Source organism: Garra rufa, chromosome 24 (assembly GCF_049309525.1).
Source record: "Garra rufa chromosome 24, GarRuf1.0, whole genome shotgun sequence".
In the NCBI taxonomy this organism is placed as follows: Eukaryota; Metazoa; Chordata; class Actinopteri; order Cypriniformes; family Cyprinidae; genus Garra; species Garra rufa.
In genome coordinates this window covers 6,592,449-6,620,354 of record NC_133384.1, presented here as the reverse complement: position 1 = coordinate 6,620,354, position 27,906 = coordinate 6,592,449, and the positions used below count along the sequence as shown (strand labels likewise).

At 36.2% G+C, this 27,906-nt stretch overlaps 2 protein-coding genes across 5 annotated transcripts in view; one reads left to right on the top strand and one right to left on the bottom strand.

Moving 5' to 3' along the window:
* wdr37 (WD repeat domain 37) overlaps window positions 1-18,407 on the top strand; it is a 48,927-nt gene extending 30,520 nt beyond the window's left edge. For all 4 annotated transcript variants that reach the window (XM_073830459.1, XM_073830460.1, XM_073830461.1 and 1 more), the window contains 3 exons: window positions 12,361-12,495; window positions 14,032-14,146; window positions 16,824-18,407. In XM_073830459.1, the coding sequence (XP_073686560.1) occupies window positions 12,361-12,495; window positions 14,032-14,146; window positions 16,824-16,955 (382 nt within the window). In that variant the 3' untranslated portion in view covers window positions 16,956-18,407. The remainder of the gene's footprint in view (window positions 1-12,360; window positions 12,496-14,031; window positions 14,147-16,823) is intronic.
* Window positions 18,408-18,411: 4 nt separating this feature from the next.
* adarb2 (adenosine deaminase RNA specific B2 (inactive)) overlaps window positions 18,412-27,906 on the bottom strand; it is a 244,654-nt gene continuing 235,159 nt past the window's right edge. Inside the window, exons 9-10 of the mRNA XM_073830458.1 lie at window positions 25,045-25,226; window positions 18,412-22,806 (exon numbers count right to left, since the gene is read on the bottom strand). Of these exons, the coding sequence (XP_073686559.1) occupies window positions 22,639-22,806; window positions 25,045-25,226 (350 nt within the window). The 3' untranslated portion in view covers window positions 18,412-22,638. The remainder of the gene's footprint in view (window positions 22,807-25,044; window positions 25,227-27,906) is intronic.

Sequence of the window (27,906 nt, the reverse complement as noted above, 5' to 3'; positions counted from 1 at the left end):
CACAAGATGGCAGTGCATTGACAGCAATTACAGTAACAGTTCATTTCTCAACACTTATTTCTCACCTCACTTTAATTTCATTTACATACATTTTTTCGAGCCAAATTAAAGTGATTCCTTTGCTGTCTCGCTGTGTGTCGTTTATTTTCAGCGTTCTCTCTGTCTGTCTTCGGTTTTCCCACAGCAGTCCTTCTCACTCTCTAATACATGTCACCAGCTGCAGTGTGAGCTGTGTTTTGGTGGTGTGTGAAATCAGTTGCGTGGTGGTTATTGCTGGTTAAAGCAGGAATGAGGAGGCGCTGCAGTCTTTGATTACCAGGGATTACACGCTGCTCATTATGTTCAAGCCCAACATGTATAATTCCGTCAGATCCCAGCGTAATGCTCTCAAATAGACAATCAGCGTAATGAGATTAGCCGCCGTACTGCCGCACGCTTCCCACTGTCAGTGGCTCCGTGCAAAGTCAATTACTGTCCTTTACTCTCATTCAGACTGACAGGAGGCTCTCTGATATCTCCACTCGCTGATTCTTCATTTGGCTCTTGCGCATTTCTGACGAAGATCGCTGGGTCATCTGCAGCCGCACACAATTCATTCAGTTCGTTAATTACTCAAAGCAGTCATATTCAAGCAATAATGTACCATAATTAGGAACTTAGGAAATTATATTACTCCACAAACACCCTCAAAGAAATTTCTAACAGTGTCAAAACTGAATCCATTTGAGAGTTTTATGAAAATAGCCAAGATAGCTGTCATGGTTTTAAAACACTAACCAAATAACCAACTTTTATGAAATATTTATTCTATAATATTAAAGAGGTGTTTTTATAAAAATCTTAACATTTTAACATTAACATTTAATTTCTCCTAAACATTGTTTTTCTATGTATTTTTATAACAGATTTATTTATTTATTTATTTAAAATATAATCTGAAAAATATGATTTTTATAAATGCATTTTAAAAATATATTTAAAGAAAAACATTCTAAACAAAGAACAATAAACTATTTCATGATTTACAGTATAAAAAATGATTAAAACTATTTTAAAATGTTACTTGAAAATAAAATGCAATAAAATATAAAATCAAATAAAACAAACACCCTAAAGAAATTTCTAACAGTGTCAAAACTGAATCCATTTGAGAGTTTTTATCTTTTTTTTTTTTTGGTTGTATTACTTTTTTTTTGTACTATGAAAATAGCCAAGATAGCTGTCATGGTTTTAAAACACTAAATAACCAACTTTTTGAAATATTTAATATTTATCTTAACATTTTAACATTATCATTTAATTTCCCCTAAACATTGTTTTTTTCATTTATTTTTATAACATTTTTATTCAAATTTTATCAGAAAATATATGATCTTTATAAATGCATTTTAAAAATGCATTTAAAGATAAACATCTAAACAAATAGCAATAAGCTATTTCATGATTTACAGTATGAAAATGATTAAAACAATTAAATGTTGCTTGAAAATAAAATACAATAAAATATAAAATAAAATAAAATAAAACAACCACCCTCAAAGAAATTTCTAACAGTGTCAAAACTGAATCCATTTGAGAGGTTTTTATCTTTTTCTGTTGTATTACTTTTTTGTTGTACTTTGAAAATGGTCATGGTTTTAAAACACTAAAAAAAATAACCAACTTTTATGAAATTTTTATTATATAATATTAAAGAGGTGTTTTTATAAAAATCTTAACATTTATCTTAACATTTTAACATTAACATTTAATTTCTCCTAAACATTGTTTTTCTATTTTTATAACATTTATATTTATTTATTTATTAAAAATGTATCAGAAAAATATGATTTTTATAAATCTAAACAAAGAACAATAAACTATTTCATGATTTACAGTATGAAAATGATTAAAACAATTAAAAAATATTAATTGAAAATAAAATAAATGTTAACTGAAATTTAACTATAACATTTATAACATGATGTACTACAATAGCTAAAACTAAAAAACAAAACAAAACGTATATGTATGTAACCCTGGACCACAAAACCAGTCATAAGGGGCAATTTGAAATTGAGATTTGTACATTGACTGAATAAATAAGCTTTCCATTGATGTATGGTTTGTTAGGGCAATATTTGGCCGAAATACAACCATTTGAAATCTGGAATCTGAGAGTGCAAAAAAACTAAATATTGAGAAAATCGTCTTTAAAGTTGACCAAATGAAATTCTTAGCAATGCATATTACTAATCAAAAATTAAATTTTTTATATATTTATGGTAGGAAATTTACAAAATGTCTTCATCAACATGATCTTTATTAATATCCTAATGATTTTTGGCATAATAATTTTGGCCTATACAATGTATTGCTGGCTATTGCTACATATATACCTGTGCAACTTATGTTTTTGGTCCAGAGTCACTATATATATACCACTAACTACTTAACTATACAATAATAATATAACTACTAGTTACAATACTAGAACTACTAAAAATGACAAAAACACACAACAAAATTACTAAAACTTTAAAAACTAAAATTAAATGTCAACTGTTTTATTCGAAAAATGTGTATAAGTGAAACTTGCACATAATTTCACTTTTTTGTTTTTGTTAACTTTAAGAAAAAATAAATATACACTTTTTTTTCTTTTTACTGTTATGCTTATGTTAATGAACAGTACAGTGTAGATGAAATGGGTGTTACCTGTCAATTAAACAAAAAATCATAAGGCAAAGCCACTTTTCTCTAGACTTGTATATGTGAAGAACTTGTGTATGTGAGTGGAGTATCAGATTGATTTCAGTGCTGTCGGGTTATGAAATGCAGAGTTGATGAGACGCAGCTAATTGTGTTGAGCCGCTGAATTCACTCGTCACTGAGCCCTGAGCAACACTCAACACAGACACCTGTGTATCAGACTTTCACAGTTTTTTCTCATTGGAGTGGCAAAATGTCGAAATGTCTGAGAAAGTCACTTTAGGAAAATATAAGCTTTATATAAGCTTTAGTAACATCTTTATTATTACAAAATGTAGTACTTTAGACATGAATTATATCTCAAATCATGTAGCTTATTGAGAAAAAGTGTGCAGTTGTTTTTCTAAGTCATCAGCTTTGCAACTTTTGCCTGGCAGGTGATGAAATGAAAAAAAATCTAGGGTCTTATGATTTACACAAAGCTGAAAATGCAGACGGAATTGCAGAATCATAAAATGGAAAATAAAAGTGATAAAAAAGGACTTTACTGTTTAATGTGAAATGTCATGGAATTTGGCAAAATTTAGATGATGTGTACACTGTCATTCAAATATGAATATGTACGTCTACATGTTTCTGTATGAATTAACAGTGAAGTTTGGTTTAATTGTAGAAATTATGACAGAAATATGTTTTATTGTAATTATTTTACTTCTCAAAGTAATAATTACATTAATAATATTACAGTTTTTTAAAAAAAAGTATGTAAGGATATTACAATACCACACTTTTTTTTTCAGGAATTGATCATTTAATTTGATTTAAATTAAATTAAATTGATGATTAAAAGTTTTATGCTTTTTTTTTACCATTTACAATCATTTGTATTTGTAAAACATAAAATCCAGAAAAGTTAAAACAGACGACACTGAATTTTTGAAAACAAACAAATAAATAAATAAAACCTTTCATAGGGCCCTATTATTGTTAACATTTTAATAAAATGGTGTACGATTTACTTTTAAATAATTTTTACTTTGAAATGCTTACATTTCACAAATAATCACAAAGAAATGCTTTGTAAAACATTGGGTAGAAAGACCGATAACGTACTCCAATAATCTGTTTTATTTACAACTTCGAAAAATAATTTTGTTTAGTTATACAGGAAGTGTGTAGTTAATAAAAGTGTAGTTCACCCAAAATGAAAATTGTCATCTCTCATATCATTCCAACCCCATTAGGCATTCAGTAGCAATTTATTAAATTGGTAAAGTGTATGAATTCAATTGATTGACCTCCTTCTTGAATATTAAAATGCAATTAAACCAAAACAGAATAAAGAATAATGTATTGTATATGGGGAAAAAAATTTAACAGATTTCATAGGGCCCTAAATATCTCACTATAATCTCAGAATATCATACTTCTGGAAGCACTCTTTTGTCTTTTGCACAATATGCCAACCTAGAAACTGCAAAGCAACATGGTAGAAAACACTCTGAACACCTTAGCAGCCAATTAACAATAACCTGATAACCACCCACAACACCCGTGCATGTTGGCAGTGAGTTTTGCATGGGCAAACGCAACATTCTCTTCAGACTATGTAACACCTGACACAGAAAGTTTGACTTCGAAATGCACCGACAGGCTTAATGAATGAGAAGTTTGACAGGAAGTAGCAGTGTGTATAAGCATTTCTGCATGCAGATGTGTGTGTGTGTGTGTGTGTGTGTGTGTGTGTGTGTGTGTGTGTGGGCTGTAGAGACAGCTGTTGGTTGTAATGAGTGGCGTACAGTGCGGTGTGTGTGTGTGTGGGTTGATTGAGTCACGCATGAGAGACAGAGAGAGGGTGTTGTGCTGTCAGTGGGAGTGAATGCTCTGCTGCACTGGGACCGTAAGATGAATGAGCTCTGCAGCGCTCCTGGCAGGAGCTGAGGACCTCCTAAAGACCAGACACACACACTTACACACCTTCACACAGGCTGGGTTTTTTATTCATTCATGCTGAGCGTGTCTGTGGGTCCATGCATACAGGAGTCATGCTAGACTACCTCCATCTCTCTCTCTCTCTAACATACACACACACAGACAACTCAGACTTCTTGTCATTCAGACTCCCCATCCCTCTGATTTCCTGTTCACCTTACTTTCCTTAATTTTCTCCACTAGTGTTGACTCCGCATGGCTACACATATGCATGTACACGTATACACATATTAAGTCTCTTGGTTTCTTCTTATTTATATCACAATTTAATCTTATTGGTCCAAAATTTAGCTCCACACAGCTGTATAATAAGCAATGTACAGATTGGCTGTGATTTGTGGCACAAAAAACAAAAACTTAGCAATACTGGAATATTGTCATGCTGAACTTAGGAAATGGTGCAACTTTGAAATACATTTTTTTGTGTCTTTAGTAGTGGAAAAATTTTTTAATATTGAGCTATTTTTGAAAAATATGTTCTTGAATCATATATTTGTTTGTAGGATGTTCCTGAAAATTTAAGCACAACCTATTCAATGTTTGGTCCTTTTTCAACATATGTAAGCATTTTGATGAAACTGGAAGCTTATTTTGACAGTATCAGTGGTTCAGTGTGATAAAATTTAACAAACAACAATAAAAAATTAATATAAGAATAAAAGCAAAACTTTTTCATTTTCCAGACAAAAAAAATGGTGTTTCTGTTTAAATTCTATGAATCAATAAAACATAATTTGTTGAAGTATGCTTTCTTTTGAGTATTAGGGATACACTGAAAAAATGGTGTAAGATTTACTTTGAAACAATTTTCACTCAGAAATCATTTCAAAATCACAATTAAAAATAATAAATAAATCACATTTATTACAAAAATTACATAAACAGCAAGTTAAACACTGACTTATATTTTGAACTAGAAATACTAAAAACATTCTCCAATACTATTTTATTTATTATTTTATTATACTTTTTTTAACAGTGTATTTCACCAAAAATAAAAACTGTCATTATTTACTGATCCTCATTCCAAACCCCTAAGACTTTCAAGTAGTGAAAGAAAGAAGTTAGACATTTTAATGAAACCTAAGAGATTTCTGTCTGTGGCTGTTTAAAAAGTTAATGAATCTAATAAGTTTTCTAAGAGATAAACAATAACTTTATATGATGAACATATTTAATTTAGGCTTTTATTCAACATTGATCAACAAATATAAATTACATCAAATTTGTTAAATGGAAACTCAAAATATGGTCTGCACTGTAAAATTGCTTTTCTTAGATTTTTTTTTGTCTTGTTTCCAGACAAAATATATAAAAATTATTAAATCAAGAAGGATTTTCTAGATGAGTAAACATTATTGTCTTGTTTTCAGAAAAAAACAAGTCAAAATTAAGTGTTTTCTGCCAATGGGGTAAGAAAAATAATCTTGTATTCTGTTTGAAATAAGATTATTTTGCTTGTTCTAAGTAAATTTTGACCTTTTTTTTCTGAAAACAAGAAAATAATTTTTACTTGTCTAAAAAAAATCCTTCTTGATTTAAGAATTGTTAGATATTTTGGCTTGAAACAAGACAAAACATCTAAGTAAGAAAAGTATTTTTTGCAGTGTGCTTGTTTTGAATAGTCAAAGTTTTCGGTGAATGCATTTTCAGTGGATGGACTGAAATCGGTCAGCTTTCATTAAAATGTCTTCTGGATGAATGACAGAATTTTCATAAATATCCAATCCAGTATCTGTAAATTTCATCATGGTCTTATATATATATATATATATATATATATATATATATATGTATATATATATGTATATATGTATGTATGTATGTATGTATGTATGTTTTCCAAAGCAATCTAGCTAATTTCAAACCACCAGTACCAGTGGAACACATCTGAATGGTCTTTTGTGGACAGTCCTAACAGATGTTTTACTCTTAGAATATGTAACAACAGGATGTATGTCTATTTTATGCAGGCTGAAGCTTTTAAACTGTTGTACAGTTTCTAATAGTGAGTGAAGTTTAGCTCAGTTGTGCAGTACAGCTGACATATGCCTGTCTCACTTCACTAACCTAGAGCATCAGGACACACCATGAGCGCAGCATTACGACATATGGACACTTAGATGGAACATTCAAGCCTTTGCCCACTGTTTTTCTGCTTTTAGCAACGTAAGTGTTGAAAACTTTAGAGAGTGGCACTTTTAGAGCTAACTAGTAAATACTGGTGCTTATAGACAATGGAGTGTGACTAGAGAGGTAAACTTGGGTCTGAAGGCCCTATTATTTTGTATTTCAACCAAGAATACTCATGTCATGCAAATTGTCTGGTGATTATTGGCTAAACTGTATCAACCAAGTCAATGGAAAAAAAAGGAACCCTCTGAATGTGCCAAAGTGGATATTAAGATTTTCAATCACATTTTCCATCTGGTCCTCATGCAAAGCCATCATATGGCTTCAGAAAACTTTGGTAGAGTGCAAAAGTCATGTAAGCAACTTTTGTGATACTTATGTGGTGGCATCCTTGAAACTTGTATGCTTTCTGTGCATTGTTCAGAATTTTTCTTTTTGAGTTCCACGGGAGAGTGAAGGTCACACAGGTTTGTATTTGAGACCAAAAGAGAACTTGACTTGTGACTTGATACTTGACTTGTATTGAAAAGTGTAAATTAATGAACTATGAACCTGTAACCATTCATGTTGGCACTCAAAAGGGCAGTGGAATAGTAACAAATAATGGTGCAAATGCTAATGAGTGAGTGGCGCAGTACAAATGAAACATGACAGGAGTGTCACTGTACACAAAGGCCTGTGGTGTTCGCTGCCTCATTCCTCTTAGATCTGCAGGGCATTTCCTGTCAGAGCCACTATCTGTCTGTCAGGATGCTTATGAGAGTATCGCCAGTGTGCTCTGTTTCAGACAGACAGAGGGAGACACACCTGCTGTCTTGGGGAATGTGTCAGAATGGGTTTCTCACTGAAGAAATATCACAGCTGGTGTCTCCTTTGAGACAGATCACGCAAATTCTGGATGACAAGCCCACTGTTTCTCAGACTGGTGGTTAAAGATTCAGGCTGGAGGCCAAAAGGCTGTAGGTTTTAACCAAGTATGGGCTTATTTATTAACCATTGATCAAGACACTTGTCAAGTGAACTGCTAAATGACTTCTACTTGTTTAATCTGAAACAGTTCAGTTAACTCATGTTTTTTCAAACATGTATGACTTTCTTGTCCCATGTGCTTTTCTCTATACAATGCACAGAAATAGCGATTGACACCTAATTACAGTGGTAGTTGTCTGTCTCATACCAGAGTTAATTTAAATAAATTTTATCTGGAGGCACAAATAGGACTTAAGAGCAATGGAACAGGGCAAGATGTTTGGTGAATACCCACTTTTGGTCATCACAAATCTAATTTTGGCCCTGTGAAATCTGTGTTATTTTTTTTTTTTCTAAATTTCAGTTTTATTTTATTTTTTCTAGACTCTGTTTTTCAAATCCAGTTTTATTTATTTTATTTTTTTTTTTAACCAAATTCTGTGTTTTACATTTATTTTCTGGATTCCATTTGATTGGTTTCATTTAATTGTAGTAATCAACAGCATCTCTAAGTTATTGATTTGGGAAAAAAAAAATATTTATTATTATTATTATTTTTTTTTTTAGAAATACTGTCTTGTGTATTTACATTTTTCTGCTAAATAAATTCTGGTAAATATATTTTCTGGTAAATATTCTTTAAATTATCTTTCAATAATAATTTTATTAGTGGTAGTAGTACTATTATTTCATTAAGTAATACATTTCCGTTACAATTTATTTAAGTTAAACCAAACTTTTATTTTAACAAGTTACTGTGAAGACCTCAAAGTTTTTGTTTGTACAAGAGAAATGGTCTCAGGAGAAATGGTAAAATGCTCATGAAGTGACTCTCAGAGCAGTTCTAGAGATTGTTTATGTGTTCATGTACTGTCATATTTTGAGGTGACAGAGGCTGAAAACACTTAACATCACACATGCTTCAGTATGTGTTTAGTAAACAAAACTGTGGGTCTGCACCATTAATTCACATAGAACATGCAGGATTCTTATTTAAATAGTATATTTGTGGTTTAATATTCACACACCTACTTTGTATTTATTCATCCAAAATTCGGCAATTTACGTGACATTCCAAACGTTATACAGTAAATTCAGTTTTTGATTTTGTGATGCCAGGACAGAAATCATAGGGCCATACAAATCAGTTGTATGACTTAAGAAAACTTGAAATATGGTACACATGTTGTATGGATCACCTTTATGCTGTTTAATTGTCAGTTACTCATCTGTTCCTAATCTCTGAGATTCTTTTGTGTCTATGGATGAAAGAGAATCTGTGTGTGGTAAATGTGTGGTTCATAATTATAATTCACAGCATTCATACATCTCAAACTATCTTTAACACATTTCCCAATCTCAGCAAGAGCTTTAACCAGATTCAACTACTTTAACCGTTGTTTTAAAGAGCTTATTATACTCCAGCACTGGATCTCTATTAAATGCACATGCAGCTCTTCCTCTAATGAGTCTCGACCTTGCTTGTCAGTGGTCCCAGGAGAAATGGAACATTCCCAAAATATCATTTGAGTTGTAATAGGATTTTAATCAAGCTTTTAATCTATTATCGGCCCTACCGCCCCCCCACCCTTGCTTTCCGGTGGCAACTCACAATGTCAGAAAGCGTTTCCACGCTTCACTTTGGATGTGAACTGTGCCGGAGCGAGCCGAGCAAAGCTGTTAAATACGGCCAAACCCAACTCCAAATCTTTAATGCAGTGGAATTTAGCCCCTAATTAAACCTTAATATCATGTCAATTCAAATTAGCACGGCTAGAGGCGAGCGGAGCACCACTCCGGCCCTTTTCTTTCTTTTTTTTTCTTTTTTCTCTCCCTCGCTCTCCCGAGAGAAGGGAATACAAAGAGGAGAGAAATGTCAGCAGGGAATGACGTGATAGATTAGAAATATTAAGGTCCATTAAATGGAAGTGTGTGTGCTGAGCGGAGCAGTTAAATGTGCGCTGTGACCCTGAGGGTTGCTGACATTCCTGCGGTTCACCCAGACTGTCTCAAATCACACACACACACTCTCTCTGCCTCATTTTGCCCCAGCTGCTGGTGCTCTCGTGCCCTGTACAGGAGCAGAGGGTGGTCCTTCCAACCAGGGAAAGATGAGTTTAATTTCATCATCACAATAATATAATTTGTTGGGAAGATTCAATTCCAGTATCAACTCAAGGCTCATCACAGAAGGCACATGTAGGCCTGCATAGAATTTCAACTCTCAGTGTTGTCCTCAGTGTAGCTTATTCTGGCCAAGAATTGGCCACTTAACTTTTTTTGGAAATAGGCTCATTCTCCAACTCCCCCCGAGTTAATAAGTTGAGTTTTACCGTTTTGAAATCCATTCAGCCGTTCTCCTGTTCTGGCGATATCACTTTTAGCATAGCTTAGCATAGATCATTGAATCCTATTAGACCAATAGCATCACATTCAAAAATGACCAACAAGTTTCAATATTTGTCCTATTTAAAACTTCACTCTTCTGTAGTTATATCGTGTACTAAGACCGGCGGAAAATGTAAAGATGCGATTTTCTAGACCGATAAGATTAGGAACTACACTCACATTCTGGCGTAATAGTCACGGAAATTTGTTGCTGTAATATGGCCGAAGCAGGTGCAGTAATATCACGCAGCGCCTGAAATTAGTTCCCAGCTAGGTTAGCATTTGCACATGTGCTACATGATATTACTCCGCCTGCTTCGGCCATATTACGGCAGAAATCTTCCTTGACTATTATGCCGGAATGGGAGTGTAGTTCCTAATCTTATTGGCCTAGAAAATCACAGCTTTACATTTTCTGCTGGTATTAGTACACAATGTAACTACAGAAGAGTCAAGTATTAAATAGGACAAATATCGAAACTCGTTGGTCATTTTTGAATGTGATGCTATTGGTCTAATAGGATTCAATGATCTATGCTAAGCTATGCTAAAAGTGATATCGCCAGAACAGGAGAACGGCTGAATGGATTTCAAAACTGTTAAACTCAACTTATTAACTCGGGGGGAGTTGGAGAATGAGCCTATTTCCAAAAAAAGTGGAGTGTTCCTTTAAACGGATAGTTTACCCAAAAATCTAAATTCTGTCATAACAGGAGAAGTTCACTTCCAGAACAAATATTTATAGATAATGTACTCACCCCCTTGTTATCCAAGATGTTCATGTCTTGCTTTCTTCAGTCATAAAGAAATTGTTTTTTGAGGAAAACTTTTCAGGATTTTTCTCCATATAGTATACTTCAGTGGTGCCCTCAAATACTTAAATGCGGCTTCAGATGATCCCAAATGCGGTTGTAAACGATCCCAGCCAAGGAAGAAGGGTCTAAATCTAGCGGAACAATTTTTTTTAAATTACTGTTTATATACTTTTTACCGTCAATCGCTCATCTTGTCTTGCTCTGCCTGAACTCTGTTTTTTCCGGGGTAGGGTATGTCAAAAAACTCCCATCTCATTTTCTCCCTTAACTTCAAAATCATCCGACATTGCTTTTTTACCTTTTTTGTTAAGGGTGTTTGATCTTTTGTGCATGTTCATTTTGCAAACACTGGATCAGTACTTCTGCAGCAATGTAGGATGATTTTGACATGATTTTTGAAGTTGAGGGAAAGTTTTTCGACATACACTGTCTTAAACCTGAAAAAACTGTTAAAGCAGAGCAAGACAAGATGAGCGTTTGAGGTTAAAAAGTATATGAATTGTAATAAAAATAAATAAATAACCGATCGTTTTGCTAGATAAGACCCTTCTTCCTTAGCTGGGATCATTTACTACTGCATTTGGGATCGTTTGAAGCCGCATTTAAACTGCATTTTGGAAGTTCAAACTTGGGGCACCATTGAAGTCCACTATATGAAGAGAAATCCTGAAAAACGACTAAAGAAAGCAAGACATGGACATTTTGGATGACAATGGAGTAAGTACATCATCTGTAAATTTCTGTTCTGAAAGTGAACTTCTCCTTTAATTACTCACCCTCATGTCGTTCTAAACCCCTAAGACCTTGGTTCATCTTCAGAACACAAATGGAGATAACCAAATCACCCTGAGCACTCTCCAGTCACTCTGTGCGGTAATTTTTCATGTCAGTAAAAGAGAGAGTCTATCTTGCTTTCAAAGAATACTTGAGTGCTGAGCTAGTTACTTTTAGGGGACTTGCCATTTTGCTGATGTATTTCATCCAAAGTCCCTTACGCCACACTTAATTCAGGGACAATCCCTGCTGGAGCGTTCTGGAGTTAAGGCTCACTCAAGAACGCAATTATTACACAGCAAGATTGTCATCTTAGTAATACAACATCCCACAACCCGGTTTCAGCAGTTCTTTGGTGACTCATGATCAGCATTAAATTGGTGTCCTTCACATTATCAGCCAAGATCCTTGACCTCCTGTAACTTCCTTTTACTACACAGTAATGTACAGGTATCTTACGTTTACTTTGTGAAAACTGTGTGCGTTTGTTCAGAATTATATTTTTGGCCCTGAGGTGTTAAAGAGTGATTGGAGCATGTTAGGTGTGTGTGTGTGTGTGTATGTGAGGTTTTATTGACAATCCGTTTGTTTCTTTCAGCACTGTGACGTCAGCTGTGTTCACCGTGGGGGACAACGTGGTGTCGGGAAGTGACGATCGCACCGTCAAGGTGTGGGACTTGAAGAACATGAGATCTCCGATTGCTACCATCCGCACAGACTCAGCCGTTAATAGGTAAGAGCAGCAGGTTGGTGAGGTGTAAGACAGCTTCCTGAGACTGTTGTTTCTGAACAAGCAGAGACAACACAGTGCCTGTTTTAGAAAGTTCTGGGAAATTCAGAAACTTTATTCCTCAACATAAAGATATTCTGAAAATATAGGAGTAAAATCAAGCTTGTGAACCAGGAGTATATCACAAAAGTGAGTACACTCCTCACATTTCAGCAATGTGCAGCTTGTATAGCAGTATAGATTTACTGTCCTCTGAAAATAACTCAACATACAGCCATTATTATCAAAATAGCTGGCAACAAAAGTGAGTACACCCTAAGTGAACTTGTCCAAAGTGCCATATATTGTGTTAGCACCATTGTTATCTGCCTTAATCATCATTAGCATGGAATTGACCAGAGCTGCACAGGTTGTTTGCTGGGATTCTCTCTATCACTCCGCAAGGAGCTGCTGGACATTAGACACATGGTGCTTCTCCACCTTACACTTAAGGATGCTCCACAGATGCTTAATAGGGTTCAGTTCTGAAGACATACTTAGCCACCCCATCACCTTCACCTTCCTCAGCCAGGCAGTTGTCATCTTGGTGGTGTGTTTGGGACAGTACATGGAATACATGTTTGCCTCAATAAACTGCAGCTCCCCAGTACCAGCAGCACTGATGCAGCCCTAGACCATGATGCTACCACCACCATGCTTTATCTGTAGGCAAGACAAAATTTTCTTGGTACTCCTCACCAGGGCATCGCAACACATGCTGGACACCATCTGAGCCAAACAAGTTTATCTTATAGTCTCATCAGACCACAGGACATGGTTCCAGTAATTCATGCTCTTGGACAGGTTGTCTTCAGCAAACTGTTTGTGGGCTTTCTTGTGAGCCAGCTTCAGATGAGGCTTCCTTTTAGGACGACGATGCCTATGCAAACCGACTTGTTGCAGTGTGCGGCATATGGTCTGACCTTCTACTTCTCAAACTTTTAAAGCAATGCTGGCAGCACTCATGCATCTGTTTTTTGAAGCCAGGTTCTGCACCTGACGCACAGAATTAGTGCTCAACTTCGTCGATCGACCCTTGCAAGGCCTGTTCCAATTGGAATCCATCTTGGAAGATCTCTGTATGTCCCTGACCACTGTAGTGTAACTCAGTTTTAGGGTGTTACTGAACCTCTAATTGCCTTGGCCATCTTTGTGGAGAGCAACAATTCTAATTCTCAAATCTGTGAGATGCCATGTTGAACATCCAGTGGTCAGTATGAGAGAATTTCTATAGTATTGTCCCTTGAGAAGATATACTAAAATGGTTGCTGAAATGTGAGGGGTGTACTCACTTTTGTGAGAATATGTTTAAATAGTTTCTAGCTCTATTTGCATCATTAAATGGCAACAAATTGCATCTTATGTAGATCGAGTGCAAAAGATGCTATTTGCACAAGTTGTTATCTGTAAATTGGTGTTAGGTAAGCTTTCTGCATTTGGTGTAAATAGACTTATTTATATTTAAGTTTACTGATTGATTTTTCTGGCTGTAACCTGCAGGATAAGTGTCTCAGCGAATCAAAGAATCATCGCTCTGCCACATGACAACAGGCAGGTCAGGCTGTTCGACATGAATGGAGTGCGTCTGGCCCGTCTCCCACGGAGCAACAGACAGGTGCGTTTCAAGCAAAGTGGAGGTTTTATTACCTTTCTTTTTTGCTCCATATCTGTCAACTTGTCTCACGTTTTAACCACTAGGCAGTTCCTTGAATTCTTTTTTATTGTTTTTGTTAATATGGACCATCTCTGGAAAAAAGCTAGTTGCTTTATGATTCCAACTGGGGTGTCTCAAATTGTAGGTAGCAAGGTTTTTGTTTTTTTTGGGCTGCCTTCATTTTAAATTGTAGGTAGAAATGGTGTTTATTTTTTCTCAAATAGGTTTCTTATGCTCACTAAGACTGAATTTATTTGGTTAAAAATGCAATAAAACAATACAATTGATAATTATTGAACAATGACACATTTCATAAATTGCTCATAAAAGAGCTGTTTTCTGTTTTAATATATTTAAATATATATACATTTCATATAAAATCTAATTATATAAAATACAAATAAAAAGTTTAGGGTTTAATTTTAGGATAATCTTTCAGAAATCATTTTAATATGCTGATTTTGTGATCAATAAACATTTCCTCCTTATCAATGTTGAAAACAGTTGTGCTGCTTCATATTTTATGGATCAATTATACATTTCTATTACATTTTATTATATTAAATTATTTATAGTATATTAATTATATTAGGATTCTTATTTATATTCATAATGTTATGATTGTATTCTTATTTATGTTAATTTTATTTATTAACTGATATAACAATTTATTTGATGCATCTTGTTTCAAATAACTAGTAATGTGTCTTTTGAACAATTAATGCATCCTTGAGAAATTAAAGTATTAATTTCTTACAAAAATAACAAAAAACAAACAAAGAAACTTACTGATCTTAATGATCTTGATTAATAATGTATAATCAGTTTTTAAAAGTTTCAGATTTAGGAATATATATTCCTATTTACAGCTATATTTTTAGCAGATATTTTATTATAGATATTTTTATTTTAGAATTTAATAAATCATATAATAAATGAGATATAAATATAAATACATTCTAGGGCTGTCAAATGATTAATCACGATTAATCGTGATCAATGGTGATTAATCGCAACCAAAACAAAAGTTTGTTTACATTCTATATGTGTATGTACTGTGTATATTTATTATATGTATAAATACACACATATACATGTTTATATTAAAAAAAAAAAAAAAAAAAAAAAAAAAAAAAAATATATATATATATATATATATATATATATATATATATATATATACTTGTATAGAATTTATATACATAAAAATATAAAATAAAATTATTTTATATATAAATCTAAAATATTTTTGCTTTATATATATATATACATTTATATATACGTAATAAATATACACAGTAGACACACATATAGCATGTAAAAAAAAACTTCATTTTTGGATGTTATTGTTTGACAGCCCTAATTTTTACACAATTTAAATGTATAAACCCAATCACTTAAATAAAATTTCCAGTTCAAACCCCCTATAACCCTAGTGTAAAATAAATATACTAAAATGTATTTAAAATACATTCATTTTATGCAAAGTATACTATAAATACATTGACATCTTATGTACTTAATAAAAATACCCTGCAATTGTACATTTAGTATACTAAACTGGTATATTAGAACAACTAATTTTGTACTTAATGCACTTTAATTGCTGAAGTTTAACTATTCCAAGTATACTTTAGGTACGCTTTAAATAATAGCACTCTTTAAGTGCAAAATATTTAAAGATCATACAGTCCTCATCAACAGTGACATTAAAACATATTTTAGGCGTAAAATTAGATTATAAGAAATGTGCATTGTGCGCAAGTAGTACTCTAAATAAAGTTTATAAAATAAAGTTTATATCAGTAAGTCTCGAGCGATATGTCACTAAATATGTGACCCTGGACCACAAAACCAGTCTTAAGTCGCTGGGGTATGTTTGTAGCAATAGCCAAAAATACATTGTATGGGTCAAAATTATTGATTTTTCTTTTATGCCAAAAATCGTTAGGAAATTAAGTAAAGATCATGTTCCATGAAGATTTTTTTGTAACATTCCTACTATAAATATATCAAAATGTAATTTTTGATTAGTAATATGCATTGTTAAGAACTTAATTTGGACAACTTTAAAGATGATTTTCTCAGTATTTTGATTTTTTTGCACCCTCAGATTCCAGATTTTCAAATAGATGTATCTCGGCCAAATATTGTCCTAACAAACCATACATCAATAGAAAGCTTATTTATTGAGCTTTCTTATGATGTATATATCTCAGTTTTGTAAAATTTAACCTTATGACTGGTTTTGTGGTCCAGGGTCACATATGTTAATAGACTTGAACTATACTTAGTATAAAATAAATGCATTTTAAATCTATTACGTTTTTTACTAAGAAATAATAATATCCAGAATTGTGCATATCCTTAATGTACATTTTAAATCCTTATTTTAGCTACATGCCGAGTCACCAGACAACATTAGTCGAGACACACGTGTGATTCTCTTGATGTGTTATTTCCTTTCACCGCATGAGTGGCTGTCAACAAACTTCCTGCCCATGAAGAGCGTCTCAAATCTCTGAAGAGAGTCTCTAACAAGGGCCCATTTTAGTATCAAACCATGACGGCAAACATTTCATTAGCCTGTTTTGTACCCTTTCATGTGTCCTGACAATATGTTGCGTTTCACACACAGGGTCATCGGCGCATGGTGTGCTGCTCCGCCTGGAACGAAGAGAACCAAGCTTGTAATCTGTTCACCTGTGGCTTTGACCGCCAGGCCATCGGCTGGAACATCAACATCCCTGCCCTGCTGCAGGAGAAGTGACGCGTTTCACACGTACACAAGCTTAACACAGCCCATCCACGCAAACACGACTAAACACGTTCTCCAGTGCCACACCTGCAGTAGATTTTAAAAGAACACATTTACGTTGTATGTGACTGACGTCTACGCTCATCATCAAGACTGATTTCATGGATATTCTGCATATCTAGTCCTGCGCTGTCTGCTCTGAGGTCATATAGTGTGGTGAACTTCCTCCCAGTCTTGTTACCCTGTTTTTACGTTTGCATGAAACTCGTGGATCCTGCGAGACCGGGACTTTGCCGAAACACTCGCTCACGGCCTGCCGCTGTTACATTCAAGTAAATTTTCACTTTAGTTGTGCAATGTTCTTTGTACAGATGGTTTTTTTATTTTATGATAGCGTTTTAGAATTTTTTTTTTTTTGTATAGAGTTTTGCTTTGGCTTTTTATAGAGATGGAAAAGAAACGTAGAGCACTCTGCCTTTGTGAACGGAAATCGGCAATCGCATTTACGGATCCGCACCTTCATCTTCGTTCGAGCAGCCAATCAGTATTGCCGCAGTCCATTTGCATGACAAACCCACCTCTCTTGTCAAATATGTGAAGCTAAATGCTGTTTAATTGCTGTGTAATCTAGTTCACCCTATGAAAACCACAAAAAAAGCGTATTGACTGTTTATGAAGCCCTACGTTTGATGTTCACTTCCATTTCAAGGGCTTTCAAGTCGTGTAGAAGTAAATATTTGAATCAGTGCTCACAATTTGCTCACTGCTGTGGTTTTTACATGGATGAGTTGTTCATGGCAGTGAGTTTTCGATATTGTAATATTCGTCGATAATCATCGGACCAAATGTCGATGCCTTGCTCAGTGTGATTTGCTGACGCTCGAAAGGCTCTCTGATGTACTTTGGACTTCGTGATGTGTGAACCACTGTGCATAGCCGTATCTACAGAAACCTCGCTTGAGTGACTTTCGACATTCGTCAATAATCCTTAAGTGGAAGCTCTTCCATCGGTGTGTTACAATCGGTATCGTTACTGCATTACTGGGCTTTCGCCAGAACTACTTGACCGTGGTGGAAGTCTTGGTGGAACATTTTCACGTAGGCAGTGTGTTAGGTCTAACAAACAAGATGTTTATTATGCGATGTATATTTGTGTGGCTTCCATGGACTTTCATTTCAGTTGAAATGTCGCATAGAGAACGCTCATCTTTTATCCAGCTGTCAGACAACAACACATATAACCCATCAGAACGTCCCTTAAAATGTCTGATCGCCATCGTTTAACTTGATAGAATGTTCTGTGGGGTATTCTGTATTGAGCCATTTCACCTTTTTTGTTTTTGAGAGCATCTTAATTTGCTGCATTGGAGAAACATATTGCATCATATAACGTTAGTGTAGAGATCTAGAATCAAAATCATTCACTGCTGGGCTTCTGAATAAAGTAAAGATGTCTTTCAACGATCACATCGTTGATTGTTTTTTTTTACTGCGCAACAAACAGAATCAAGTCAAAGTGTAGCACAACATTTGTTTTTATTCACATAAACATTCACTTTTCAGAACTTTTCAGAACTCAAGTGCAATGTACACACCTTAGCAGCATATGCTTTTGGGTTCAAATTTACACTTTATTGAGAGATATCTTTAAGTATTCTTTTAGTTTTCTGTTCTTTTTTTTACAAATTTTTACAAAATGTACAGTCATTAGTACAATATTGCCATTCAATCATGCCTTACGACTGAATTACTTGATGTAGTTTTGTCTGGGGCTTTTTATGTTTCTGTTGTGATGAAGAAAAAGTTCAACTCAAACAAATGAATGTTGCCAAAAGGGTAAGTGAAACACTAAAATAACCAGTACATAGAAGACAAACGTGCATTAACTGTCTTTCCAATGATGTAGGTTTCAAACTGGGTTGTCAGTGTGGTGGAGATACTATGAAACCGATCATTCCATTCAACTTTTGCATTTTTGGGAATAAAATAATTCCAAAGGTAGATAATGCTGGGTCACATGTTTAACCTGTAAGTCTTTCTACTGATATTCTATTTCTATTAGTAGACAAAATCATCACATTGAAGCTGGGAGTCATCATTTTAAAAATCAGATGTTAGACAGGGGTCAGGGAAAACCTTAAATATATTTGCCACCACTAGGTGTCCCTGTAACATCTGGAGCTGTTTGTAAAGGGGTGGATACATGACATTTCAGCAAAGGTTGACAAAGTGGCATACTGAAAGCTTATAAAAAAAAAACATACTCAGTGCAATAACAATGAACTATGCAAAGTATAGTATGGAGTAATATGATTGTATACAACAATAAACATCAAAATAATTCAAGGTTAAAGCACGAAAAGCATCTAAATCAAAAAGACATGAATGAGATGTGTGTAAATTAAATAAATGGACGCAGGAGGATCATTGGTTAAACTTCGGGTAAAGTGGCATGCATTTCAAAGGTTGGGGTCGGGCTTTACGAAGCAATTTTTTTTTTCGGTTTGTAAATGAATCCATTAACTACAAATTACTCCATAATCACGGATCTCTACTCACACTCTTAACTCCATTTTCTTTTCGTCTTTTGTGTCTACATCAAACCGCCGACGTTTCCCTTTCTTTCCACGCAGGTCTCTGCCCAGAACACCGTGTGTAAAGATAAAGCGCTGACACACAAAGAGAAACCAGTGGAGAAATGACACGTTACCGGTGAGCGGGATTGAGGTATTAAAGCAGCAAGCTGTCCTGGCTCAAAAAAAAAGAGACCCGGGGTGTCGTAATGGCACCATTTACATTAGCTTGTCACCATTACCTCTAACCTGCACACCCAAAATGGAGCTGAATTAACCTGTCTTTGCAATGTCAACCCCTACTGTTTTTTCGTTCCGTCTTTTTTCCCTCATTTTGAAGTTGTACCAATGAACCAAAGGCAAAGGAGAGGGAGGAAAATGAGGGACGCATCACTCTGACAGGACCTCTAATTGGACAGCGTGTCGGAGCTCTTCAGGGGCAGGCCATCCGGAAACGGGCAGATAATGACAAGACGGCGGCTGCCTTTCACTTTGGCGAAGGTTAACACACACATACACACGTTTGAATGACGGCTACAGGAGAGCCGTCAGTGGAGAGAGAGAGAGAGAAGAGCTGACCATCTTTCCATCTGCTGTGCTGTGTTGTGAGAAAATTGTCCCTGTTTCTCACATTTCCCCTTGTTGTTGATTCCGTAGCTGGTAACCCTTGTTCTGCCAAAAGTCTTGCGAAAGCTACATACATTGTTTCCCAGAGCAAAACACCCCTTAAAATACTGAGGGACAAATCCAAATGATTTTGTGATAATGGACATGTCATAATGGCCATTGCAAATTCCGGTGTAGTGCAGTGTATGGAAATTTAGAGAAAATTAAATCTCGCCAGTGTTATATGACAGGACAAAGCCATTTTGATATGATCTACCTTCCCACTAAAGGTGTTCTGAAAGCTTCTGGAACTCATTATGGTTTCAATTCATGGCTCTGAGGAATACTTGATTCTGGTTGGTCAATCAAGCCACCAGTAGTTTGTTATCACCTGATAACAACTGGTAAAAACTGATAACACAGGCTCAAGCGGGTAACTGAAGTCATTGCTATATGTTTCTAGGAGCGTTGTTTCTTTGTAGAATTTTTGCATCTGGTGAGTTGGGCTTTCACTAATGATTATTTTGGTAATAGAGTATTTTGTGGATTATTCTGACTATTAATCGAGTAATTGGATAATTATATATTTTTTGTAATAATGAAAATATACTTTAAAATGACTTAAAATCCATATATAATAGCAATGATGCAATAATAGTTAGTTCAAATAAAGTATCAAAAGCAAGTAATTATATGGTTTTATTGAACAAAACTGTTCAAAAACGGGGTCCTATTATGCTTTTTCACTTTTTGGGCATAACACACATCTACAAAAACAAATCTCAAAGTCCACTCCAAAAGGAGATATTTAGTTTTTAAAAAGTCCCTTTTCAAGAACTACAATGAACGGCTTCTTTGGACTACAGCCTTTGTTTTCCGGATGCTATGATGCTACAACACGGTCCATTAGAATATCATTCAAATAAATCCCACCTACGGAAATTCAAATCGTTGGCAGGTGGGAAGGGACGAGGTGGGGATTCGCCTAACCTTAGCGATGTAGCACAGACAGCCTCTTCTGGGATGCTTCAGCAAGCAGCAGGACGGCTCGTATGAATGCGAGCATTGACTATAGTGTCTGCGAATTGCTCCGGTAGCCGTGCTGGAGCCGCGCCGTTGATGTGTACGGTATAGAAGATCGAAACACAAGCATTGACTAGAGTGACGTGTGCAGTTTGTGGTAAGAGATTTAGGTTTGGGGGGTCAGTAAAAGCCTCCTTTAGTGATCTGATGTGTTTTTGTAAGAAAAATATCCATATTTAAAATGTAAGAATCACTTTAATCTAGCTTGCGCATTTGTACACGGAACTTGCTGCTTTGGGAAGGGGCGTGGCAGTACTAAAACGGCGTCTAAGCTGTTTGCCAATCACAACGCAGAGGGACTGCTAACCAATCACAACACATTTCGTTTTTCGGAAGGCGGACCTTCATCAAATCCGGAACTAATTGAGCCATTTGTGCCATCCTGGGGAGACAGCTATTGTAATAATGTAAATTATGTGAAAAAAAAAAAGAAATGCGTTTTTCGAACCACCAAGCATGAGAGCATGTTCTAGAGCACCCCCAAAACAAAAATAACTTGGTAAAAGAGCATAACAGGACCCCCTTAAAATACATTATGTATTATAAACAATAGAGCTAATGTACATTACGCATTAAAAAAAATGCCTGCAGAGGGTGCCAACGGCCTGGCGATTGTCTTTACACTTTACTGCACGATCAAATCCTTGTTTAATTCATATTTCCACTTTATCTTTAAGGCCATTTCTTTATGATAGAAAAGCTAAAGCCAATGTAATTTCTTAAATGTGTAAACTCAGAGTGAGGGTTTGAGCTGTTATTTTGAAATTGTGATGAACAGTTAGCATATTAAGAAAGATATTGATGCATTCTCCTGTGTTTGCGTAGGTTTATAAATGATTTACCTTACAAATCTGACGAAATAGCGCATGTTGCGTTCCCAGATGAACGTTGATGAAACCCAAACTCTCACAACAAAATGCAATTGATTATTGTTTTTTAAATCAAATACTCAAATCATAATTGCAGCCCTACTGGTAAGCTGATCAAATATTAAAACTCAAATCAATGCGTCATTCGAGTATCGTAGAGGTTTAAACAGGTTCTTACGCAAGATCCATGCGCTTCCAACACTACATTACTCAGGTTTTGGTTAGGGGTTAGTATTCAGCATTGTGACTGACATAGCCAATAAAATCTATAAAATTGGCTATGGGGTGGAGTTTGCATTTTACTGGTTTGGGGAAAAACCCAGAGCCGTACCTGTCCCTACAGAAGCCATGAAAGGCAAGGTTCTTCCGTGCCTCATTCTTACCTTGGTAGCAACATTTTGAGAGAGTTTGACAGAACAAGGTTTACCGCCTAGTCGCGACTCTTGTCATCTCCCTGTGGAGAATTTTTGGCAGTGGGATGTTGTTGACTTTAAGGGTGAGAAAGGGCTTCTGTGGCGACTGGTGGGCAAGTGAAGGTGGTTTTGGTGACAAGGGGACAGTTACTTATACAGTCAGAGTGAAGTTTTCCTGCTCGGGAGGTTTTCTGACCCAGGTCCCTAGTCCTGCTTCCTGTAGACCCTTCAACCACTGCAGCTTCACAGTCTGGTAGGTGCCGGCCGCCTGCTTCGCTTCACAGTACAGCGGTGTACCACTAGCCCCACGGACCACCAGCTATAGAGAGAGGAAACAAAAGAACGAATGAAGGAAAGAGGGATGGGACAGACCGAAGAGATGGTGAGAGTGCAAAACAAAACGAATGAGCCGGCACAAACGTGGCGTTTGAGCAGCTGTGTAATCTCTCCATTTAAATTTCACAAGCAATTGAACATTCTCCGTGCTTTTGTGCATTTCTTTGTCGCACACTCACACACACGAAAAAACAGTGTGAGCAGAAAGAGGGAGCGGTGAACGGAGGGGCTCGGAGAAAAGAAAAGTTTCTTTGGAGATTAGCGTGTGTGCTCTTGCGTCCCTGACTGCGAGCGCTGAGCGTTTGCCATGGGAGGCCGCTCAAGTGCTTTTCAAGATGATTACCATTTCCACAGTCATTAGACTTTAACTGCCAGCATTTGGTACAGCAGCCGGCATCTCTCCCATACATTTACATGATGAGGGCCTAATTCTGCCCTACGTTTTTTTTCTTCATCTCATAACAAATGGGAGCTGTCTGTTATAGTTAATAAAAACAGAATTATTCATTCTCAACTAGTTCTTGATATTGACCTGGGAAAAAACCACTGGATCTGGGTTGGTAATTGAAAGGTCATAGGTTTCAACTCTGCGAGGGTCCATTGATTGTGACCTTGATCGAGATTCCTAACCTTAAACTGCTTCAGTAAGTGAACTCTGAAGATGCAGTGACCAGCAGGGGGCGTTTCTAAACTGCGGCTTAACCTTTCTCCCATGTTCTCAACTACTAGTTGAAGATACCAAAAGCACAGCGACTTCAAATTTATTGTTGTGCATCAAGTGTGAAGGGGACTTGAAGTAACCAGGAAATGAATATTGATGATTAACGATTAGCAACAAACTCTTCTCTGATGACATGTACACAGGGACAATAATCCCTCCCCTCAGCAACCTGTCACTCAAATTTATATAAGACTTTGACATTCAATATACGTTCAAAAAAATCTCAACTTATATTTCATTTCGAATTTAAGGCTATGTTCATAATTAAATACTAATGTCATGCATACTGTGCAGTATGTACTGTATACTGCGTACCTTTTGGAAATATATCTGGTTATTTCTTCAGTTTACACTAATGCTAGCTATAGTGCCCCTGCTGGCAGTACTGAGAATGTGCAATGCCTTCCAATGGACAAAATGAAGTCCCATCCTACTTTTTTTTCCCTTGTTTGTGAAGCCGGTTCATACATCACAATAGGGATCTCGAATTTAATCCTATGTTCATAATGGAATACTAGTGTTCTGCACACTGTGCATTATGTACTGCACACTGCATACTTTTTAAGACTACACATGGGATGTGATGATCGTTTGTATGTAGTATGGTACGTTGTGCTAACATAATTTGGTTATTTGTATTCAGGCAGCATCTTGGAAATAAATCTGGTTATTTCTTCAGTTTATACTAATGGTAACAATTCGCTAAAAACACCCTGCTGGCAGTACTAAGAATGTGCAATGCCTCCCAATGGACAAAATCAAGTCCCACCAGTTGTTTTTTTCTTTGTTTGAGAAGCCAGTTCAAACGTCACAATAGGGATCTTGGATAAGTGTCAAAAGATGATTGCAACTTATATTTATATTTCATTCAGAATTTATGGCTAGTGTTCTGCATACGTTTGACTTTAGTATGGTACATTTCGCTAACATAATTTGGTAAGTGGTGTTCGGGTGGCATTTTGGAAATAAATCTAGTTATTTCTTTAGTTTACACTAATGCTAGCTATAGTGCCCCTGCTGGCACTTTTGTTGTGTTATGAATTGACATGAAACCTACACATAAAATCTAGTTTGTGTACATGCATTCATGTCAAGTCATGTAACAATTTAAGAAGGGAATTTAAAATGACTAACGTATAGTGCTGGCCTGGGGTTCTCTACTCTGGCCCTTGAGTTTAGCTCCAACCCTGATCAGCACACCTGAACAAGCTAATCAGGGTCTTCAGGATCACTAGAAAGTTACAGGCAGTTGATTTTGGTCAAGGTTGGAGCTAAACTCTGCAGGAAAGTGGACCTTGAGGGTCAGAGTTGCGAACCCCTGGTATAATGAATAGGTACTACATTTATTTTTAAACCTACTTTGTGAGCTTGCAACAGTATATTTCACCTATTGTTTTATCTACTGTAAAATTGAATTGGGGAACACTACTCTTTTTGTTCATTTTTTTTGTTTGCTATATGGTATGGAAGTGTTGTTTTTCTATTCAAAGGTGAGCTCACCTTGCGATAGAGCCTGATCCAACGTGCAAAAAGCGCATGCTTGCAAAGTCTGGACGGAGCCCCGGAATCTCTCCTCTTCCCAGTAGATGCGTTGAGCACCTCCAGTTGGGTGTCACCTGCCGTCCAGTTGACGCTGTAACACACGGACTTCCCCTGCTGCCTGCAGTCACTGTTGCTCAGGCCTGTGTATGCGAGAAAAGAGAGGGAGACGGGTAAGAAAGAGCACTCGAGGGAGGTTCTATTTAGCATGTGATTGCTGAAGTGTTTCATTAGCAGGCGAGCATGTCTGTGTGTCGTCTGTGCTATCTTCGAGGTAAACACTGGTTCCAGGCACAAAGGATCTCTCTTGGATCCTCAATCATTGCCGCATCACTACACCAATTAGCATGGCATACTTTCTTTCTTAAAGTGAAGAGTATCATAGCATGCCCATGCTGACTTGTGAATGCTACTGTATAGGCGAGACACAGTGGCGTGTTTTAGCACGGTAGCATGTTTGCTAATCTGCGGAGAGGGTTCATATAGGTGAGAGATTTGACATGGAAGACATCTGTGCGGCTGTTTACTTCAGAAACGAACTAAATATGCACAAATTGATAAATGAAACTTGGTGTTAGAAGACTCATTTTTAAGCAGCATTAAAGGGTTAATTCATCTAAAGTTATGTAAAAGAAATATTGTTGAGAGTGCTATATTTACTAGAGCTTGTGTCTTGAAAAAGAGCAACATGGACATTGTGTAACAAATCTCTTATTGTTTTCCACAGTAGAAAGTCATACACGTTTGGTAAATGACAGCAATTTCATTTTTGGTTGAACTATTCCTTTAATCCTCCTGCAAATCTCAGATTCTCTTTTCAGAGCCTCTAAACAGGTGGAATAAATTGTCTGCTATAATAACGTGCATATCCTTTTATGCCGTAACGCGGCTTCTTTCTAAAAACCTCGCTCACTTATTCACAGTGTCATTTCATACTCTGCATTCGCTTTATCCCTATAGGTCTGTAATAGAGCATTTAATTTGTATTTTACCTCGAGAAGGCTTCATCATTTACTGTCAGTCACAATGCTGTCGTCTATCCATCATCCAGAGTATTTTACACAAGATGCTGCTAACTGTGATCACTGTGTTTGGCACACAGCTACTCTTAAGTGCCACTTCGTATCTTCTAAAAGTGATGTGCTTAAGTATGTGACCTGTGTTTAAAGGACATCCTCAGGGAAGTTGCACACAGTCTCATTTTTTAGAGTGAATCGTGCAAGAGTTTTGTGGTATGAAGGTTGCTATATAGACACAGCCCCTTTTCTACTACAACATGACTTTGAGTTTCGAGTTTGGACCATTTTACCAATTGCTAGTTCAGTCTAGTGTATGCTGGTTAGTTCTTGTTTGATGCTGGAGATGTAGGTGAACCAGCTAAATAAAACCAGTCGACAAAGACAGTCTAGAGACAGTGTAGAGCCGACAAAAAGGAACGTGGGAGAGAGTGGGGGCTGCGAGATCAGGAAAGGACCTTGAACCGGGATTCAAACTCGGGATGCCCGTATCGCAAGAGCGCTATACGTTAATGCGCTGCCCACTTACTGACTTACTGCTTGGTTAAGCTAATTAAAGGTGTGATATGTAAGTTTTGTTTAATATTTTGCTAGCCCTTCTTTATCAGAGTAGTTCTGAACTATATACTGACAACCTACTGGCCTGAATGTATGAAGTTTTTTTTGCATTATTGATACACTATTTTCCTATTTAATACTGTAAAGCTGCTTTGACACAATCTGTATGGTTAAAAGCGCTATATAAACAAAGGTGACTTGACTTGGTTTTCAGACATAGTTGGAGCTGGCCGTTGCATAGTTTGTACCAGACTTTATTTTTTTACTCATAATGATTGTGTTTGAAACAGTACATTGCAAACTCCATCATGCTGAATAAAACTCTTTAAAATTTCTTTAAAACTCTTAAAAAAATTTGAGGCTGAAGTGTGTAGTGCTGAAACCCTATTGTAATTGTTAGAATGGTCACAGATCAGCAATCTCCAAATAAAACTGATCGTGCAGACCAAACTGTAAATCGTAGAGACTTGAAATTTGGAGGGATGGTAGTTCACATACCGCCGACAACGCGACCCAGGCTCACCCCAATTGGCCTGACGGGGCGCTACAGCAATTGAAAGTATGTAATCGCTCATAACTCCTAAACAGTCAGTCGCAGGCTCAAGTGTCTTATGTTGTTGGAATCCTTGGCTCATGTCGGACAAAATTTGGGTATTTTGCATAAAATAAATGGAACTAATCATAAGTTTTTCACACTATCGGAACCAAACCAGTGCAGAAAGATTCTCTGGAGAGTGAATAATATTTTTCAAAAAAATAAATTTAACTTTTGACTCACCATCGCAAAGGGGTGCCAAAAATGTTTGAAAAGGGCAGGGCCACTTTTAGTAAAATGCCTAGAATTCCTGAACAAATGAGACATCGCCACCAAACTTGGAACAATTATGTAAGAGCTCAATGTGAGCTCACAGTGGAAAAATATTGTGAAGCTTGGCCACTTGATGGCGCTGTAGGAGGGAAAAACAAAAACGGCTATTGGCCGACGAAGGTCGAGCACCTGTTAGACCGTTTGGAACCACACTCAGCGGGCCTGTTCGACTTATGGTCCCAAAGGTCTGAGAGAAATTATAAAGAAATCAGCCATTGATATTTGGATCAAATGTTACCCCTCATTCCAGACAACTTTGCCTCTAGGACCTCTGCTGTCAATCAAATCATTTGTTAAATGGTTGAGATGATGTAAAAAAATCAGCTTCTGCGAACTAATCCTAGGTTTGTTGCTCAATCTTGGAAAAAAACACTGCAGTAC